Source organism: Pristiophorus japonicus, chromosome 2 (assembly GCF_044704955.1).
Source record: "Pristiophorus japonicus isolate sPriJap1 chromosome 2, sPriJap1.hap1, whole genome shotgun sequence".
NCBI lineage: Eukaryota > Metazoa > Chordata > Chondrichthyes > Pristiophoridae > Pristiophorus > Pristiophorus japonicus.
In genome coordinates, this window is record NC_091978.1 from 161229731 (window position 1) to 161249590 (window position 19860).

Genomic DNA, 19860 nt, shown 5'->3' on the forward strand with positions numbered 1-19860 from the left:
GGACCGAGATGAAGAGAAACTTCTTCGCTCAGAGAGTTGTGGGCATGTGGAATTCTCTACCACAGAAAGTTGTTGGGGCCAGTTCATTAGATATATTCAAAAGGGAGTTAGATGTGTCCCTCACGGCTAAAGGGATCAAGAGGTATGGAGAGAAAGCAGGAGTGGGGTACTGAAGTTGCATGATCAGCCATGATCATATTGAATGGTGGTGCAGCCTCAAAGGGCCGAACGGCCTACTCCTGCACCTATTTTCTATGTTTCTATATTCAGCGCATCATGGCAGTCAATGCCCAATATCCAGGAAGCATCCATGATGCTTTCATCTTGCGTGAGAGAAGTGCCACACGCCTGTTCCAGCATCAACCACAAGGCCAGAGCTGGATGCTCGGGGACAGAGGTTATGGCCTCACCACCTGGCTCATGACTCCCCTCCAGAACCCTCAGACGGAAGCCGAGCATCGCTATAATGAGAGCCATGCAGCCACTCGCAACATCGTCGAACAGACAATTGGAGATCTCAAGCATCTCTCCCGATGCCTGGACCACTCTGGAGGCTGCCTGCAATACTCTCCTCAGCAGATCTCCGAGTTTATTGTGGTGTGCTGCATGCTGCACAACTTAACCATCATGTGGGGACAGGAATTGCCACTGGGGATTGCAGGGCCACCTCAGGAGAGAGGGTCGGGGGGTGGGGGGGAGGCAGAGGGGAGGAGTAGGAGGAGGAGGAGGAAGATGAGGAAGAGGAGCCTGGTGGCGAACCCATGCCACCACCACAACCACCACAACCACAGGGGAGGCACCGTGGTAATTTTGCCGCTGCAATGCCTTACGCGGCAGTTCATAATTGAATGCTTTGCTTGAAGAGTGAACGACATGTTTGAGCCTTGCCTGGCCACTCTATCTCATCATGTTGATTTTTCTCCTTTTATTCTGCAAATGAGATACTACACAAGAATGGTTAAGGTGAACAAAATAATTTATTAAGCTTGTCAGCTTTGTAAATTTAATTCTGAAACTTTAATAAAATAACATAAGTTGGCTGCATCCAGCAGCGTGATCATTCAACAACAACAATTTTACCAAGAACATAATAGGATGCACCTAGCATCAACAACATAATGTAGCAACCACTGCCCAACTATTTTTTCCCACTGGCTTTTGCCGCCCTTCCCCTTATCACTCTCCCTTGCTTGCTGCTCCTAACCAAAGTGGCACCAAGATGGCGTGCAGCAACGTTGCCAGAGATCAGCTATGTTGGGGAGAGACTATGGACACGCCGCCTGGGGACGCACTGGAACAGCTCGTGGCATGGAAGGCCCGGTTTCTGACTGGCTAGTCTATTCATCGGCGTCGCCAGTCACTGGTGGTTTTGGTTTGGGTGCGACAGTGGGGAACGCAGCAAATATGGCGGGAGGGTTTATGGACTGCATCACCTGCCCAAGCTGAAGCAGAGCTTGTGCCTGTGATGCGCCATGTTCTGCAAGGGTTCACGCCACACTCTCCGGGACTCCACGGTCATTGCTGGAGGCCACCAGCCTCGTGTGGGCACTGATGGCCTCGCAGATATCACGGCTTGCACCGACAATCTGTGACCCTACCTCCGTAATGTTCGCAGTGAGATTCTTGATGGTCGCGGGAATCCTACCCAAGAAATCAGGGAGCTGACAGATGAGGTCGATGCTCTCCCTGGACATTCCCACCATGTCCATTTCCACATCTGCCTTTCTGTCAGCAGACCGACTTTGACGAGTCACCCTCCGGAGAGATGGCATATGGGATTCAACCCCAGAACTGCGTTGCTGCATGCCACTAGTCCCAGGAGCCTCAGAGTTGTCAAACTTCGAGAAAGCCACGTCATTGTCCTCTGACGAGGTGAATGCCGGTGGTAAAACAGGGGTGGATTGCTGCTGTGCCAGAGTTGGCTGATCGGTATCCTCCTCTTCTTCCTCCTCCTCCAGATGATGGCTTGATATGGAGTGTTGCCTTGAGTGATGCGGCATCTGTGACTGGTCATCTGGAAGTAGAAAGCAACAGATGAATGGTTAGCAGCAGGGGAGGGGCAAAGGTGACACAGAAACATAGAAAATAGGTGCAGGAGTAGGCCATTCGGCCCTTTGAGCCTGCACCATCATTCAATATGATCATGGCTGATCATGCAACTTCAGTACCCCATTCCTGCTTTCTCTCCATACCCATTGATCCCTTTAGCCGTAAGGGCCACATCTAACTTCCTTTTGAATATATCTAACGAACTGGGTAGAGAATTCCACAGGTTCAAAATTCTCTGAGTGAAGAAGTTTCTCCTCATCTCGAACCTAAATGGCTTACCCCTTATCCTTAGACTGTGACCTCTGGTTCTGGACTTCCCCAACATTGGGAACATTCTTCCTGCATCTAACCTGTCCAATCCCGTCAGAATTTTATATGTTTCTATGAGATCCCCTCTCATTCTTCTAAATTCCAGTGAATATAAGCATGGTTGATCCAATCTTTCTTCATATGTCAGTCCTGCCATCCCGGAAATCAGTCTGGTGAACTTTCGCTGTACTCCCTCAATAGCAAGAATGTCCTTCCTCAGATTAGGAGACCAAAGACACACTATTCAAAGTGTGGCCTCACCAAGGCCCTGTACAACTGCAGTAAGACCGCTTTGCTTCAATACTCAAATCCTCTCAATATGAAGGCCAACATGCCAGTTGCCTTCTTCACCGCCTGCTGTACCTGCATGCCAACTTTCAATGATGATGTACCATGACACCCAGGTCTCGTTGCACTTCCCATTTTCCCAATCTGTCACCATTCAGATAATATTCTTCCTTCCTGTTTTCACCACTAAAGTGGATAACCTCACATTTATCTACATTATACTGCATCTGCCATGCATTTGCCCACTCACCTAACCTGTCCAAGTCACCCTGCAGCCTCTTAGCATTCTCCTCACAGCTCACATTGCCACCCAGCTTAGTGTCATCTGCAAACTTGGAGATATTACGTTCAATTCCTTCGCCTAAATCATTAATGTATATTGTAAATAGCTGGGGTCCCATGAGGAAGGTTGCATAGCACAGGCTCATTTGAAGGATCACCGCTATTCCATTATATCTAGTCCACAGACACTGTATGACATTGCCCCAACCCAGCCTAGGGAGTGTGCAGGACTTACCCTTAGTTTCCAAGCGGCGGTCAGCACCTCCACTGGCAGCTGCCCGACCTGAGATGCCGATGAGGCCTGCCACTCTCTCCTCGATGTCGGTGAGTGGCAAGGTCTGAGGTGGACCGCCGCCTGTCCGCACCTGCTCGCATTGATTATGTGACTTCTTGGCCTGTAAAGATGAAAATGGGAATGGTTACAAGAGGGTCCACCTGCTCTTGTGGCACAGATAGCCACCAAAGCACTTATACCATATTGTCTGAATGTAATACAGTCCTTTGTTTAATGGCCTTGGAAGTTGCATGTGGTTGAAAGTGCGGAGACATCTTATGAGATCTCAGAAAGCAATCTTAATAATGTGTAAAGATCATTCATGGCAAATACGGTGCCAAACTACCTATGTGTCATGCATTTAAGAGGCAACCCACAGAGTGCTGAGAGACAGCAACAGCATGAGAGCACCCAGACTGCTGACAAGCACCAAAAGCATGAGAACAAATAGTGTGTCAGATTTACAATTGAAGTAATGAAGGAGTGCATGAATTAAAATTGTACTCACTCTAACGACTCTCGAAAGATCATTGAACAAGCCTGACCATTGTTTCTGAGGCAGAGACCTCCTCAGCGATTTCCCTCCAAATGCGTTTGAAAATGGATGGCAGTGGTCTTGATCCATCCCTCCAATGTAACTCTTGCCATCTTCGCTCCACAGCCCCCACTAGAGCTTCATTAGCCTCCTGGCTGAATCGCCTAGCACACTGTCTTGCTTTTTCGTCCTCCAGCATGATAATCCAAATTTAAAATGGCTGATTTAGGCCTGAGTGTACTGCGCATGCGCGCAGCCATGCCCTGCATTAGCGTTTGCGATCGGACAGCAGAGCAGTAGCACGGGAAGAAAAAAAAAAATTTGCGCATGCGCAAAACGGCCGATTTTTTTTAGGGCCGGAACTTTCGGCTCCGGCGCACAAATTGTGCGGCACAATGCCAGAGTTAATGCTAACGCTCCTTGTGAATTCTCATTTGGTGAAAGTTGCGCACTCTGGCGCTAAGTCTAAACTGATGCTAAATTTTTGATTTCGCCGCGAATTGCACCTGGAAACAGGCGAAAACGCAAAAAGCCAAAAGTCCAGCCGGGGGAAAATTGCGATTGGAGGCTTCCTTTGTACAAATGCCTCTGAACTGAAAAAAATCTATGAAAGTACCGCGTAGTCCCGGAGGAATGTAGGATTCCGGTCAGAGGCCTAGATTCGCTGCGCGCATATGGGGAGATATCTCTCAGCTACGTACGTACATGCTGGAGTCAATTGGGCCTGGACCACCTATCACGATGCAATATTCTCATTGATAAAAATGGGAACTCTGTACGAACTCCCATTACTATCAATGAGAATAACCCCCTAAAACGCCAAAATACAGAAAATAAATAAATAAAAACCTCACATATTTAAAATTAATTGAAATTAAATATATTAAATAAAAAAATGTTTTAGAAAAATAATATATTTTTCGGAATTTTTTTAATAGGGTTAAAAATAAACATAACTTAATGGACAGGGTTTTTGATATAAAAATAAGTGTTTAAATGTAATTTTTCTATGTTTTAAAAGTGTTTTTACAATTTTTTTGGTGGTTTCCCCCCTTCATTAGGCCTCTCTCTCAGTGGTATTCGGCCTCGGACTAAAGTTGGCGAGGATCACGGTTTCTGCGGCGAATCCTTGTGCACCGTCAATTTTTACCGCTGGGCTCATTTTGTAACGAAACTTAGGCCTTTAAAAAGTGGCGGTGTGATTAGCGGTATTTTTGGTAAAAAATGGCAAAAAAATACTGCTATCACCAAAAGATGAATTTCTAGCCCAAAGGGTCTTTTCATCATCTATATAGGTGTACTTTACTTATATTTTAAGCTACAAATTGTGAATTGTTTTCCTGTTTACTATACATCTTACATAGAATCATAGAATAGTGTAGCGCAGATGGAGGCCATTCGGCCCATCATGTAATTAAATTGTTGCAATGTTTTGTTAAACAATCTGTTCGGAGTGTTGCAAACATTTAGTCAATTCAAAACATAATCTGAGTCATGCACAAAACACATGCCACCATTTTCAAGTGTGGAAAAATAAAATGTGCATTTTGTAGATTTGGTTGAAAGCAAGAAAAACCCCAAATGCTGTATATTTGGTGGCTTGGGCATTTCATTTTCTGTGATCAATTAGGTGCAGCTTTCCTGTAAAATACAAGGTGTCTGCAAATATTAGATCACTGTATGAGACCACTGTACCTTCACCTTACGTGAGTGCATTGTTGGTAAGGTAAACATGGAGCGGCTTAGGCAGATCAAGGAGAAGCTCACGGCACAAATCTTCCTTTCCTCTATGCAAAGAGAGGAAGAATGGAGTGGAACACAACAGTGAGCATTTAGAAGGGAAAAAAGAAAAGTAAGAACTGGTGATACATTAAAAGAAATATAGGGTCTGAACTTGGTGGCCTTACCGCCCACTGCCGCCGGCTGCCACCGAGTTTTTTGGGCGGTCTCCCCTCGGTGCCATTTTCGTGGAGGCCTCCCGCCGGCGGGACGGGAGTACCGCTGAGAACCGCCCGCTGCCGCCCAGATTGACGGCGTTACTCATTATTTTGCCGCCGGGCGGTACTGCCATATCCTTTACAGGAATCTTCGAGGCAAAGTACCTCCAGGTCTCTCGGTGGTCCTTTGGGCGGCACTTGGGCGGGCCTTGGCTTTGACCAAGTTTGGGCCCTATAGGGTTTGAAATCTGTATGATATATGATGTGCACATTAATGATTTTGTTTGAAATTTCTTTGTGTGCTATTTTGTTGAAGGATGATTAATACCTTTGTTAAATTAGCAACAGATTTTCATATAAATGCATTAGCATGCTTTTTACTATTTTTTTTCTCGTAAAGCTTCTCAGTGTTAGACAGTCAGTAGGATAGGTCGGGTAGTAGACATCTCCACAGTTACCATTGCCATTGCCACTCTGAGTGAAACCAGCACAAACGCTTTTGGTTCACGTATATCTTGTTGTTAAGCAAGCACCTTAATCCTGATACAGTGCTACTGAATCGTTAATATACAGAATTAAAGCGAGAAGGGCTGTTGCTAGTTGTCTTGCTTTATAAATATCAGAAAAGGGCAAGCCCCTGTAATGCTTACAATAAAAATCATTTGAGTGATCTCACAAGCAACATCTTAACAATCAAAGTCTTTCTCCTCCTGGGGAGACTTAAAACATTCAGAAGCATGTCTGAAATGATTTAAAGCTGCTTTGAAATGCAAACATTCATGTTGAAAGATCAAGGTTAATATGTCTTACCACCACTCTCTTTCCCACCTTTGCTGTGCAGTTTGTTTTTAAGACATCATAATTCTCCTAAGGTTTCTCTGGCGTACCTCTGGTTACAATGTAAACCTTGTACTTCCCAGTCATGGCAACATGATCTGTCATCGGGAGGCTGATGTCACATTATACAAAATGTTGATTTTTAAAAAGTAAAATAGGTGGTGGGTGGGATTTTTTAACGGTGAGCCACTTTTAATTGTAATTTAACCACAGAATAGTTGCATTTTGGTGGTACTGTAGATTTCACCTGTACATTGTGAACTATTCATATTTTAGGTACACTCATGTAGCATTGTGTACATGTGCGGCTAAAAAATGCAATCAGCATAAACTGGGCTGTAGCTCAAAAGCAGAACGCTGCAGCACTGATGACCAGGAAAGGAGATTAAAAAAACCATAAATACTTCTTTCAGCATGAATACTTTGAACATTTTAACCCTTTAAAAATACTTTGACTTAGTCATTTTTTTTAAGTTTGACTAAGATGTTATTTTAATGTAATCCAGTTTTCTGGATATTGTTTGAAGCAACTCCCAGCCTTTCATAAAGTTTGAAATCATCCATGAAAACTTACACTTACAGATGAATTTGCTTTCCAAACACAATCTGCACTAACCCTTTGAGCACTGGAATACCATTTGGCAAATTCAATGACCATGTTTTGAGTAGAGTTAATGGCATATAAGGGCAAATTTCTCCAAGATAATATGCAACCAACTAAGCAACCTGTAAAAGCATACAGATCTCTCTAAATCACAGTACTAATGAATCTAATTATGCCTTTCAGTTTGTTGCTCTGAGAATTTAATGCACCATGAAAGTGAAATAAATGTAAGAGTGTAGCTTATACAAGAATGACTATTAATGAAGAATGAACCAGTACCCAGCATGTTTCTTCTCTTGCTTTAGATTGCGGCAGACACCCTTTACAACACTGCCTGTGGAAGCCATGAGGATAATTTTAACCTAACCCGCTGGGCAGGAAACCCACGGGATCGGGAGAATGCCGGTTTTACAGGCTGCTCTATATTACTCCTCAATAGAGGAAACAATTGGGTGTGTGTAAAAGCAGCATTGCACCTGATCCCAACAGTATCCCGATGGTTGGATTAGCTTAAAATTGCTCCCATATATCTGTAATATATTTTTAAAAATTATGTATAGCATGCACTTTTTCTACTTACAAGAAGGTTATGTCACACTATTTCAGTCATGCCTGCTATTAGCTTTAAGCTGATGAGATTTAAATTTCCTGTGTACTTACTATTACATAACTATCTTTCAATTTATCCCACTTCTGATTTGTGTTCCAAGATAGGTGGAGCTGTTGCTATTTACCCAACAATGCTAACCCCTTCCTACCCTGACATGATTGCCTCCTGCTCTCTGATGCCGGCCTGTGGCCCGAGTCAGACACCCTCTGATTCCCAGATGTTGGCTGCAGCTCTGACCGGATCCTTCCCCTGGCCAGCACCTCACACCCATCACCAGAAAATATGGGCTATGCCCCGAATTCCACCACCTGCTGCCAAAAGGCACCCGGGATCCACTGGCCGGCAGCCTCTCTTCTCGGACTGGTAAAATATAAAAAGCATATTACTGGGTAGGATAGATTAGAATGGAGATGCTTTGTATAGCGTCTCTATTAGTGAAGGAGCAGCAGATAATTATATCAGAGTTAGCACTATAACAAAGAGTGTTATTTTTGCAATCAGGTACTTTCTCCCCTTGCCTGGTTTTGATTTATCTGCATAACACACTGACTATGGCTAAGAGAACAGATGGGCAATCTGCTCCCAGGCCTTCACCAATACCTAGCTCCATTCATATGTCAGCTTACCAGCGTCTCACAAGGAAAATCAACTTTTTTCTCTTGATGGTTTCTGAGAATCATAGTTACAAGTGCTTTGATTTAGATTTTTTTCCCCAAAGAAGTTATCCATAACAAATAAACAGCTACAATAAAGCTTTTGAAAAGTTTAAATTTTCAAAAAGGAATTATAGGGCATACATGGATTTGTCTTTTAGGAAGGTTTATTTTTTTAAAGGACTGGTTGCAGCCCCTTTTTTTGAGGTAAGGAAAATGTTCTTTGGTGAATGCATTAACATTCCTGTCATTGCTCTGGGGAATAGCCAAGGTTTGGAAATAATGAGCAGGGTAGAAATGATGATGAACTATATTTAATACAAACAAGTAGCACTAAGATTCCCAAAATAGGATTTTACTACTTCGTACTGCTATAGCCGGTCATAGAAACATAGAAATTTACAGCGCAGAAGGAGGCCATTTCGGCCCATCGTGTCTGCGCCGGCCAACTAAGAGCTACTCGGCCCTCGGTCAGCAGCCCTGAAGGTTACATATAAACCTATGAACAATGGACAGTGGCAGACAGGTAAAGAGCATCCGGCCCAACCAGTCTGCCGCTCACAATTGCGATACCCCATACATCGCAACATTTTACACTCCACCCCACCCGGAGCCATACAATCTCCTGGGAGAGGCAAAAAAACAGATAAAAACCCAGGCCAATTGGGGAAAAAAATCTGGGAAAATTCCTCTCCGACCCATCCAGGCGATCAGAACTAGTCCAGGAGATCACTCTGGCCGTATTAGATTCCCTGAAGTACTTACCATCGTATCTGTGCCAGCCAACAAGAGGTTATCCAGTCTAATCCCATTTACCAGCTCTAGGTCCGTAACCCTGCAGGTTACAGCACCTCAAGTACCCATCCAAGTACCTTTTAAATGTGGTGAGGGTTTCTGCCCCTAAATTTTATACACCTCAATGAAGTCTCCTCTCAGCCTCCTCTGTTCCAAGGAGAACAAACCCAGCCTATCCAATCTGTCCTCATAGCTAAGATTCTCCATTCCAGGCAGCATTCTTGTAAATCTCCTCTGCACCCTCTCTAGTGCAATAACATCCTTCCTATAATACGGCAACCAAAACTGCACGCAGTACTTCAGCCGTGGCCTAACCAGTGTATTATACAATTTAAGCATAACCTCCCTGCTCTTGTATTCTATGCCTCGGCCAATAAAGGAAAGCATTCCGTATGTCTTCTTAACCACCTTATACACCTGGCCTGCTACTTTCAGGGATCTGTGGACAGGCACTCCAAGGTCCCTTTGTTCATCTGCACTTCTAAGTGGCCTACCATTTAATGTGTATACTCTTTCCATATTAGCCCTCCCCAAGTGCATTACCTCACAGTTCTTTAAGCTGTTTAATTTTATTCAAGGCACAGTAATACAGACAAGTGGACAACGGCAGCTTAATAGGTATGGTCGCATAGCGGTTATGTTACTAGACTAGTAATCCAGTGGTTGAAGAAGGCGACTCACTACAACCTTCTCAATGGCAACTAGGGATGGGAAATAAATGCTGACCTTGCCAGTGATGCCCATATCCCATGAATGAATAAAAAAAAGGGAGTCCCTCCAGGCCTGTAGCTTCTATAAAAATAAAAAGAAAAGAACTGATTTACAGTTCAGCAAAGATGGTAACACATTGGACGTTTACTATGGCTTGAGCCTGGTTATCAGCCAGTCAGAAAAGATTTTGTCTTCTGATTACATACAATATGTAACATATCATTTACACCCTCAACCTTCGGATCATCTGTTTGTGCCATGTATGTTGGAGATTTGTAAAAGATTTTTCTACAACAGCTATTATTGTGCTACTCATTAACACTGCCACAGCATTTGAATACGAAATTAGGAAAATCAGTTATTTGTGGATAAATTTAGAAAGTAAACAGTTTCAGGTGATAAATGTTAGGCTGCAGTGGCTGCTCAGAATATGAATTTCCATTTCTGGTTATCAGAATTGTCATTGGGCAGCGAAGTTGGAGATTTACACTGAGATGGTATAAATGCCTGACGAAAATCTCCAATGTGTTGATCACCTGGTATACTGAATTTTGGTAACTGTAAATGTAAGTTCCAAGAGAGGATAATCAATTCAGATCATCTTGCACCAAATGGGATGAGATGTATACAGACTCATATATAATCCTAATGTATGAAAGCAAATTTCTCAACGTTTCCACACAGGAGAAACACTTGCTGTGGGATAAGTTCCATTTCACCATTTCCCTTCATCACATTTGACTCCAACAAAGAGATGAAGAAAATGATTGACTAATGACTCTAAAATATACTGGTAAAATATGAGATAATTTTTTTCATCTGTCATGCTCGCATGGCAAGCCCTTTGTTTTTACCTGAGCTTTGTTCGTTCCCAATCTGCTTTTCACATGGGTCTGAGTGTCTTTCTCAGTTGCTTTCTTCTGAAGCTGCGATCCTCTTCCAAAGAATATATAGTTGACAAAAGCGTACTCCAATAAAGCCAGGAATACAAACACAAAACAACCCATCAAGTAAATGTCAATGGCCTTAACATAGGGGATCTTGGGAAGGGTTTCTCTGAGGTGAGTGCTGATAGTTGTCATGGTAAGTACGGTGGTGATTCCTGTGAAATGTTGAGAAATAAAAATGAATATGCAACATTTAAATAATATATACACATATCTATGACATATTAAAATCTTAGATCTGCACACAACAGCAACAACTTGCATTTATATTTTGTTATCTCATAATACTCCTGTGAAGCGCCTTGGGACATTTCACTACATTAAAGGCACTAAATAAATACAAGGTGTTTTTGTTGTTATATAGTGGCTTTAATGTAATGTAAGTATAATCTGACCCAAGGAGACATTAAGGGGAAATATTCGGTTACGCCCCGCTATTGGCCAGTAACCAAGGCGAGGCGGGATTTCCTGCACCTGGCGCAGAGGTCCCGCCTCAGCTGCGAAATTCCAGTTACCGCCACAGACCGGCAGTGGAGCGCAATGTCGCGTGCACCACTTCCTTTTGGGGCAGGTTCGGGGACGCTATGCAGGCGTGTTTGGGCACACTATGCTGACGTGTTTCAATGCCCCTCCCCTGCCGTTAAAAGGGAGGGACACTGCAAACTCTGCAAGCCCTTTGAAGACCTCCATTGGGCCATAATGGCTAAGGGCTGCCATGGCTGCAGCCTGGCACTGAAACGGAGTGCCGGGCTACACAATGGTGGCCGGGACCCCGCAAAAGGAGCGGTGAACAGCCCGATTGTTAAGGGGGAGAAAATAAAAGATGATAGTTCGCGGCTCAGCGCATCTCTCCTTTAAGGTTTGCCCCACGATAGGTGACCGGCACGGTTTGTGACCCACGAGGCTGGCGCGGACATCTCCCACGGCGGTCTCATGGGGCGCTGGCCAATTTCCACCGCAAGACAGAAAGGGGTCGCAGTGCACGCCGATGATGTCATCGCCGGAGGCTTAGCAGCCCATGGCGCTACCAGCAGGGGTGCAGCGCTCCCGTTTTTGCGCCTCTGCTAACTCCCGCACAATTTTGTGGGAGCCGGAAGTGCCCCCTCCCGCCGCACACCCCCCCCCAGGCGAAAACTGTTTTACATCCCATCAGCACCCCCTGGAGGCACTAATGCGAGGTGCAGAACAAGGGAATTTCAGCCACAAAGAGTGGAGCTTGGTCAAAGAGGTTGCTTTTAAAGAGGGTCTTAAAGGAGGAAAGGGAGGTGGAGAGGCAGAGGGGCTTAAGGAGTTAATTCTAGAGCTTGGGGCCTAGGTGGCTGAAGGCACAACGGTCAAGGATGGGGTGAAGGGACAGATGATGCACGAGGCCTTTGTCAGGGTGACGGAGAGTTCGGGGTAGGAGATAGCAGGACTGGAAGGGGTTAGAGGGAGGGTGAGGCCACAAAGGGAGTTAAACACAAGGATGGGAAATTGAAATTGGAGGCTTTGGGAGACCAGGAGCCAATGCTGGTCAGGGAGGACAGGGGTAATGGATGAGCGGGAATCGGTGCTGGATTGAATATGGGGCAGCAGAGTTTTGGATGAGCTAAAGTTTATGGAGGGCGGAGAATGGGAGGCCAGCCAGCAGTGTATTGGAATGATCAAGCTTGGAAGTGACAAAGGTATGAACGAGAGTTTCAGCAGCAGCTGAACTGAAGTATGGGCGGAGGTAGGTGATGTTTCGGAGCTGGAAGTAGGCGGTCTGTGATTAAGAAGATATGAGGCCGGAAGCTCAAGTAGGATGCCCAGGTTGCAAACAAGCTGACTCAACCTGAGACAAAAGCCAGGGAGCGGACTGGGATCATTGGAAAGATTACAAAGCATGAGGTGGGGGATGAAGCTGATAGCCTCAATCTTCCCAATGTTCAACTGGAGAAAAGTATGACTCCTCCAAGACTGGATGGCAGACAGTAGATCTGACAACACAGAGGCAGTGGAGAGTTGAGAGAGATGGTGGAGAGTTGGAGCTGGATGTCCTCAGCGTCCATGCGGAAGCTGACCATGTGTTTGTGAATCACGCTGCCAAGGGGTGACAAGTAGATGTGGGAGAGGCGGGGGCAATGATAAATCCTTTGAGGGGTGTTAGCAATGTTTCCTGGAATTCTTTTTGGGAGCTCTGCCAGATTTTGCGAGGTGTGTGAGAGGGCATCTAATCTGCATGGCACCGGCCAGCACAAGTGACACTGTGCTGCTCTGTGTACTCCTCCACATGCAGTCGAAAAATCCAGTATGATGTGCTGAGGATTTCCCAGGCTCCGTTTCCATTGCCTCTCCCCCCACACCCTGGCAACCACCCCAGACACCAGCCATATCACCTTCAGACTTTCAACAAAAAAATCCTCCTTCTTTGCAGGTCCAGGTCGCTCCTCTTGCCTGAATTCAAGCCCCACCTCCCCCACCACCACTTATGACCAGCTGGAGGCTGATACACCTCAGCTCACTGGACTTTCAACTGGGACCTGAATGAGCCTGTGAAGTGTGAATTCCTGGTGTAGGTAGTCCCCGTTACAGCTTTGTCCTGCGTTATACGGTAACGTAGTAGTTATATAGTTACGGGACTAGTGATCCAGAGGAAACTCTCTGCTGCTCTCCCACCACTGCCTGCTTAAAGTACACCAACTTCATTCTCCCTGTTGTAGTTGCTTTAAGAACACCCTGAGGTTGTAGGGCCTACTTCTGGTGTTCTGCCTGGCTCTCTACTCCATACTCTGTCTCCATGCTGCACACCTTGGACCTCACTCCCAAATACCCATTACTGTAGCCCATGTATATAATTTTACATTTTACATCTCATGCACAGATCTGGATCACTGACTGTTATTTAAATACCTAGTGCAACTCTTGCAGCAGAAGCATCATAACTGATCCAGAAGGACACCCACGACAAAATTGTGATTAAAGTTGAGGGCATGTATGTTTGCAAGATGAAATAGCCGATATTTCTTTTCAGTCGAAAACTCAGTGATAGTCTTGGATAAGAACCTAAAATATAAATACATAAATGAATAAAGGTAAATGCCAATAATCTTATCTCTAATTGACATTTGCACAGATCTTACTTAGGTGCAGCAAGAAACTTTATGAACATAGGAACAGGAGTCGGCCATTCAGTCCCTCGAGCCTGTTCCGCAATTCAATTAGATCATGGCTGATCTGTATCTTACTTCCACCTACCTGCCTTGGTTCTGTAACCCTAAAAATCTTTGCCTATCAAAATTCTAACAATCTCAGTTTTAAAATTCGAAATTGACCTTGCCTCAACAGCTTTTTGGGGAGAGAGTTCCAGATTTCCACTAGCCTTTGTGTGAAGACGTGCTTTCTGACATCACCCTTGAATGGCTGAGCTCTAATTTTAAGGTGCTGCCCCTGTTCTCAACTCCCCCCACAAGAGGAAATAGAGGAAATATCTCTATCTACACGAGCAACTTCTTTGATCATCTTAAACACCTCAATTAGATCATCCCGTAAAGTTTTATATTCAACAGAATACAAACCTATTCTATGCAAACTGTTCTCACAACTTAACGCATTTAGCACTGGTATTATTCTGGTGATCAAAAGATGATCCCAACAACATCTCAAATAATAAGCGTGTAAAACATTCAGGAAATGACATGAGTAATGCAGACCAGCTATGCTGTTTGTACATTGAATGAAGCAAAATAACATGCTCTGGTTGATTGGCCGTGAGTTATAATAATGAATTAATGTCTAATAAAGCTCTTTCAATGTATCTGCATGCCTCTTTTCCTCCTGTCTACTTGTAGCATTAAATCAAATATATTTAAAAAAATGAAAACCAGAATCATAAAAACAGATATCCAGGTAGAAATTGGACCTCATTGAGCCCATTTTATGGGTGTAAAACGGATTGTGGGAAACAACGTCCTGTGCTCTCTCAGCGGAAGGGGTACTGGGGCCACCATTTTGGCATAGGCAGCTGCCTGGGTGCCCATGGAGCTCACTTGAAACAGAGACTTATTTTACATAAGTAAATGAGGGGCCTAAGAACATAAGAACATAAGAATTAGCAGCAGGAGTAGGCAAATGGCTCCTCGGGCTTGCTCCGCCATCCAATAAGATCATGGCTGATCTTTGACCTCAACTCCACTTTCCCACCCCGATCCCCATTATCCCTTGAATCCCCTAGAGTCCAAAGATCTATCTATCTTAACGTTGAATATACTCAATGCCCTTTGATGAAGAGAATTCACAAACCTCTGAGTGAAGAAATTCCTCCTCATCTCTGCCTTAAATGGCCGACCCCTAATCCTGAGACTATGCCCCTGAATTCTAGACTTTGCAGCCAGAGAAAACATTCTCTCAGCACTTACCCTGTCAGTCCTCCTCAGAATCATATACGTTTCAATGAGATCACCTCTTATTCTTCTGAACTCCTGAGAGTATAGGCCCAATCTACTCAATCTCTCCTCATAGGACAACCCAGGAATCAATCTAGTGAACCTTCAATTAACCGCCTCAAAAGCAAGTATGTCCTACCTCGGATAAGCAGACCAAAACTGTGCACAGTACTCCAGGTGCAGTCTCACCAAAGCCCTGTACAATTGTAACAATACTTCCTTACTCTTGGACTCCAAGCCCATTGCAATAAAGGCCAACATGCCATTTGTCTTCCTAATTGCTTGCTGTACCTGCATGCTAACTCTCTGTATTTTCTGTACAAGGACACCTAAATCTCTCTGGACACCAACATTTAATCGTTTCTTACCATGTAAAAAATATTCTGCTTTTCTATTCTTCCTACCAAAGTGAATAACCTCACATTTCCCTACATTATACTCCATCTCCACTTTATTGCCCGCTCACTTAACCAGTCTATATCCCTTTGCAGGCTATTTATGTTCTCCTGAAAACTTACTTTCCCATCTAACATCTGTTTCAGGACCTCTGCACTAAATTGGTCACTCAGGCTTCTTTATTAAGGAACAGCCGCCACCAAAAACAGAAATATTTTTTTAATGTTCCTGTGGAGCCAGGACAATTAGGAGTGCAGCTTATGGCCCAAGATTGCCCCCTCCTCCTGTTGTCCTTCCATGCTCCTCCCAGGACTTACCTTAGGGCCACTGTCAGTGAGGAAGCAGCCTGAAATTGAAAACCCTTATAATGGGCTAACTGCATTTGGAGGTGGGACAAGTGCTGGAAGCTTGCCCAAATTACTTCAATGAAGCTCAAGGCTCAATTTGGGGTGAGCTTCAGGCATCCTGGATGGGGCATTCCCTGTCATAACCACAACCAATTTTTACCCCATTATCGCTTTAGTAAAAGATTCTGAGAATTTTTCATGGTTAGGTTTTTAAATGAACGTAATATGACTATGCTAGCTCCATCAATCTGAGGTAGGTCTTTTTGCTATTTCTACAGTCTATATAATTACTGTAAATCATGCATTGTCTACCCGTTCACATTATGCTGTAATGAAACCTCAAACATTTGTGGTCCCATTATTCCTACGATTGGTTATCCACAAGAATTTTTGTGGGAGTTGTGGTTTTGATTTGTATGAACCAACTAATGCAATATTGTTTTTAATTGACTTTAAACAAACTTTGGGTTGTAGATCCAGCGGGATTAGTAGTATTTATCTGGATGCTACCTTGTGGAATTCACTATTCCTACAAATATGTTAATTAGCTTTGTGTCAGGAAAGAAGTGGGAATCAGGGATTTGGATCTAGGTCAAGTTAGGCTGTCAGCAATATTTTACCATCATTTTTAAAATGGAACAACATGTGCCCGAAGTTCATCGGGTAATTTAAATATAACTTCACCATAAAAGGCCACACAAAGAGGGATTCGTGATTTGCCACATTTCTCCATTATTTGATGGGACCCCCCAGCCATAATGACAGATAATCAAGGTGGTAGTAATAACTCTTGTTTAATGTCATCTACATTATAAGTCCTCAGTCTCCTCTTGACCTATGCGAATATTGCTTGCACTGGTGCAAACTGACTTTCCTTCTATTTTGCCAGTTGAGGTTGGGTTGTTGATATGTGTATGTGGATTATTGATTTTACACTTGTGCAAAAATCTTATGTACATGGCAAGGATTAGAACAGCAAGACCTACTATTATCCAAAAGAAAGAAGATTTCCCACCCCCCCGCCGCAATTTTCCTTCTTTGGGGAAAAAACATCAGGTGTGCTCTTTTCTCTGTCAATCCAAATTGCCGAAATTATTTTGATTTTTTTTTGAGAGAGACATGCACAATTTATTTTTGAAAGGAAACAAGAGGATGACAGATTATTCTAGTTATGTCTAAATCTAATGAACAGCCTTGAATTATGTCCCAGTAAGATTATCAAATACTTTCCTGAAGATGTGCCGAGATTTTGGAGCTGATCTTCCTCTTATTGTGTGCGGGGATAAAAAGATCAGTTGGGCACAGTGAACTGAGGAAGATTGGGCGTGGAGGATTGGACGCCAAGAACAGAGCCTGCCTGATTTTCCTCAATGCCAGATGACCTTTTACACCCAAGTGCAATAACAGACAAATCTGCCTCTTCATATATTTTCTACTATCACATTGATTTGCCAAGGTTTATGTACCTAGAGGTTTTGTAGATGGATCATCTAAATGCACTGAAAAGAGTCTATATTTAGCAGCTGTATTCTTCTCACAAGGCCAAAGTTCAAACAGGGAGGAAAAATTATTTACATAGGATGGACATGTCTATTGACAATGAATGCTAATGAGCACTGACCAAAAGACCAATCATTTATAAGGGTGAAAATCTAAGACAAAAAGTCACATACAAAAATTACTACCTCAGATTCCAAGAACAACTTAAAGCTGTAATGAAACTCAGTGCGCAAATGTACAGCTGTACAATACAATCATGCTTTCATTGGGATCAGTAAAGTAATTTCTCTTGTAATGAGTTCATCTTATTGAGATTTGAGAATAATGGTCAGATGGATTTCTGGCCAACATTAGTTATAAGCTTTAGACTTTCGCCTTCATTTTCGGTAGTTTTCTCGCCGTTACAGCTGTTTTTTGATGAAAAACCGACCGGCGAAAGTTTCCTCTTTATTTTTTAAAGAGTTCCGCACACATTTTGAAAAAACTGCTGGGTAGCAACCAGCCATGTGCACCACCGAGAAAACCGCCAGGGTCTAACCGGAGGACCCATCAAAACCGCCGAGGAAAGTAGTAATCTCGGGATTGCTACCAGTGCCACGTGATAGTCAGAGTAGGAATCGCAGGATAGCGCAGATGAATACATGGCTTGAGCAGTGGTGCAGCAGGGAGGGATTCAAATTCTTGGGGCATTGGAACCAGTTTTGGGGGAGGTGGGACCAGTACAAACCGGACGGTCTGCACCTGGGCAGGTCCGGAACCAATGTCCTAGGGGGAGTGTTTGCTAGTGCTGTTGGGGAGGAGTTAAACTAATATTGCAGGGGGATGGGAACCTATACAGGGAGACAGAGGGAGACAAAAATGAGGCAAAAGCAAAAGACAGAAAGGAGATGAGGAAAAGTGGAGGGCAGAGAAACCCAAGGCAAAGAACAAAAAGGGCCACTGTACAGCAAAATTCTAGAAGGACAAAGGGTGTTAAAAAAGCAAGCCTGAAGGCTTTGTGTCTTAATGCAAGGAGTATCCGCAATAAGGTGGATGAATTAACTGTGCAAATAGATGTTAACAAATATGATGTGATTTGGATTACGGAGAGGTGGCTCCAGGATGATCAGGACTGGGAACTCAACATCCAGGGGTATTCAACATTCAGGAAGGATAGAATAAAAGGAAAAGGAGGTGGGGTAGCATTGCTGGTTAAAGAGGAGATTAATGCAATAGTTAGGAAAGACATTAGCTTGGATGATGTGGAATCTATATGGGTAGAGCTGCAGAACACCAAAGGGCAAAAATCGTTAGTGGGAGTTGTGTACAGACCTCCAAACAGTAGTAGTGATGTTGGGGAGGGCATCAAACAGGAAATTAGGAGTGCATGCAATAAAGGTGCAGCAGTTATAATGGGTGACTTTAATATGCACATAGATTGGGCTAGCCAAACTGGAAGCAATACGGTGGAGGAGGATTTCCTGGAATGCATAAGGGATGGTTTTCTAGACCAATATGTCGAGGAACCAACTAGGGGGGAGGCCATCTTAGACTGGGTGTTGTGTAATGAGAGAGGATTAATTAGCAATCTCATTGTGGGAGGCCCCTTGGGGAAGAGTGACCATAATATGGTGGAATTCTGCATTAGGATGGAGAATGAAACAGTTAATTCAGAGACCATGGTCCAGAACTTAAAGAAGGGTAACTTTGAAGGTATGAGGCATGAATTGGCTAAGATAGATTGGCTAATGATACTTAAGGGGTTGACTGTGGATGGGCAATGGCAGACATTTAGAGACCGCATGGATGAATTACAACAATTGTACATTCCTGTCTGGCGTAAAAATAAAAAAGGGAAGGTGGCTCAACCGTGGCTATCTAGGGAAATCAGGGATAGTATTAAAGCCAAGGAAATGGCATACAAATTGGCCAGAAATAGCAGCGAACCTGGGGACTGGGAGAAATTTAGAACTCAGCAGAGGAGGACAAAGGGTTTGATTAGGGCAGGGAAAATGGAGTACGAGAAGAAGCTTGCAGGGAACATTAAGGCGGATTGCAAAAGTTTCTATAGGTATGTAAAGAGAAAAAGGTTAGTAAAGGCAAACGTAGGTCCTCTGCAGTCAGAATCAGGGGAAGTCATAACGGGGAACAAAGAAATGGCAGACCAATTGAACAAGTACTTTGGTTCAGTATTCACTAAGGAGGACACAAACAACCTTCCGGATATAAAAGTGGTCAGAGGGTCTATTAAGGAGGAGGAACTGAGGGAAATCTTTATTAGTGTTGTGTTGGGGAAATTGATGGGATTGAAGGCCGATAAATCCCCAGGGCCTGATGGACTGCATCCCAGAGTACTTAAGGAGGTGGCCTTGGAAATAGCGGATGCATTGACAGTCATTTTCCA

The 19860-nt window shown here is 43.9% G+C and overlaps 1 protein-coding gene across 3 annotated transcripts in view; it reads right to left on the bottom strand.

Annotated features, from left to right (window-relative positions):
- gabrb1 (gamma-aminobutyric acid type A receptor subunit beta1) overlaps window positions 1-19860 on the bottom strand; it is a 699552-nt gene that overhangs the window by 25248 nt on the left and 654444 nt on the right. Inside the window, exons 7-8 of one of the 3 annotated variants that reach the window (XM_070863097.1) lie at window positions 13703-13855; window positions 10772-10986 (exon numbers count right to left, since the gene is read on the bottom strand). In XM_070863097.1, the coding sequence (XP_070719198.1) occupies window positions 10772-10986; window positions 13703-13855 (368 nt within the window). Of the gene's footprint in view, window positions 1-10738; window positions 10987-13702; window positions 13856-19860 lie in introns of all 3 variants that reach the window. The other 2 variants (XM_070863090.1, XM_070863081.1) reach the window with 2 other exon arrangements.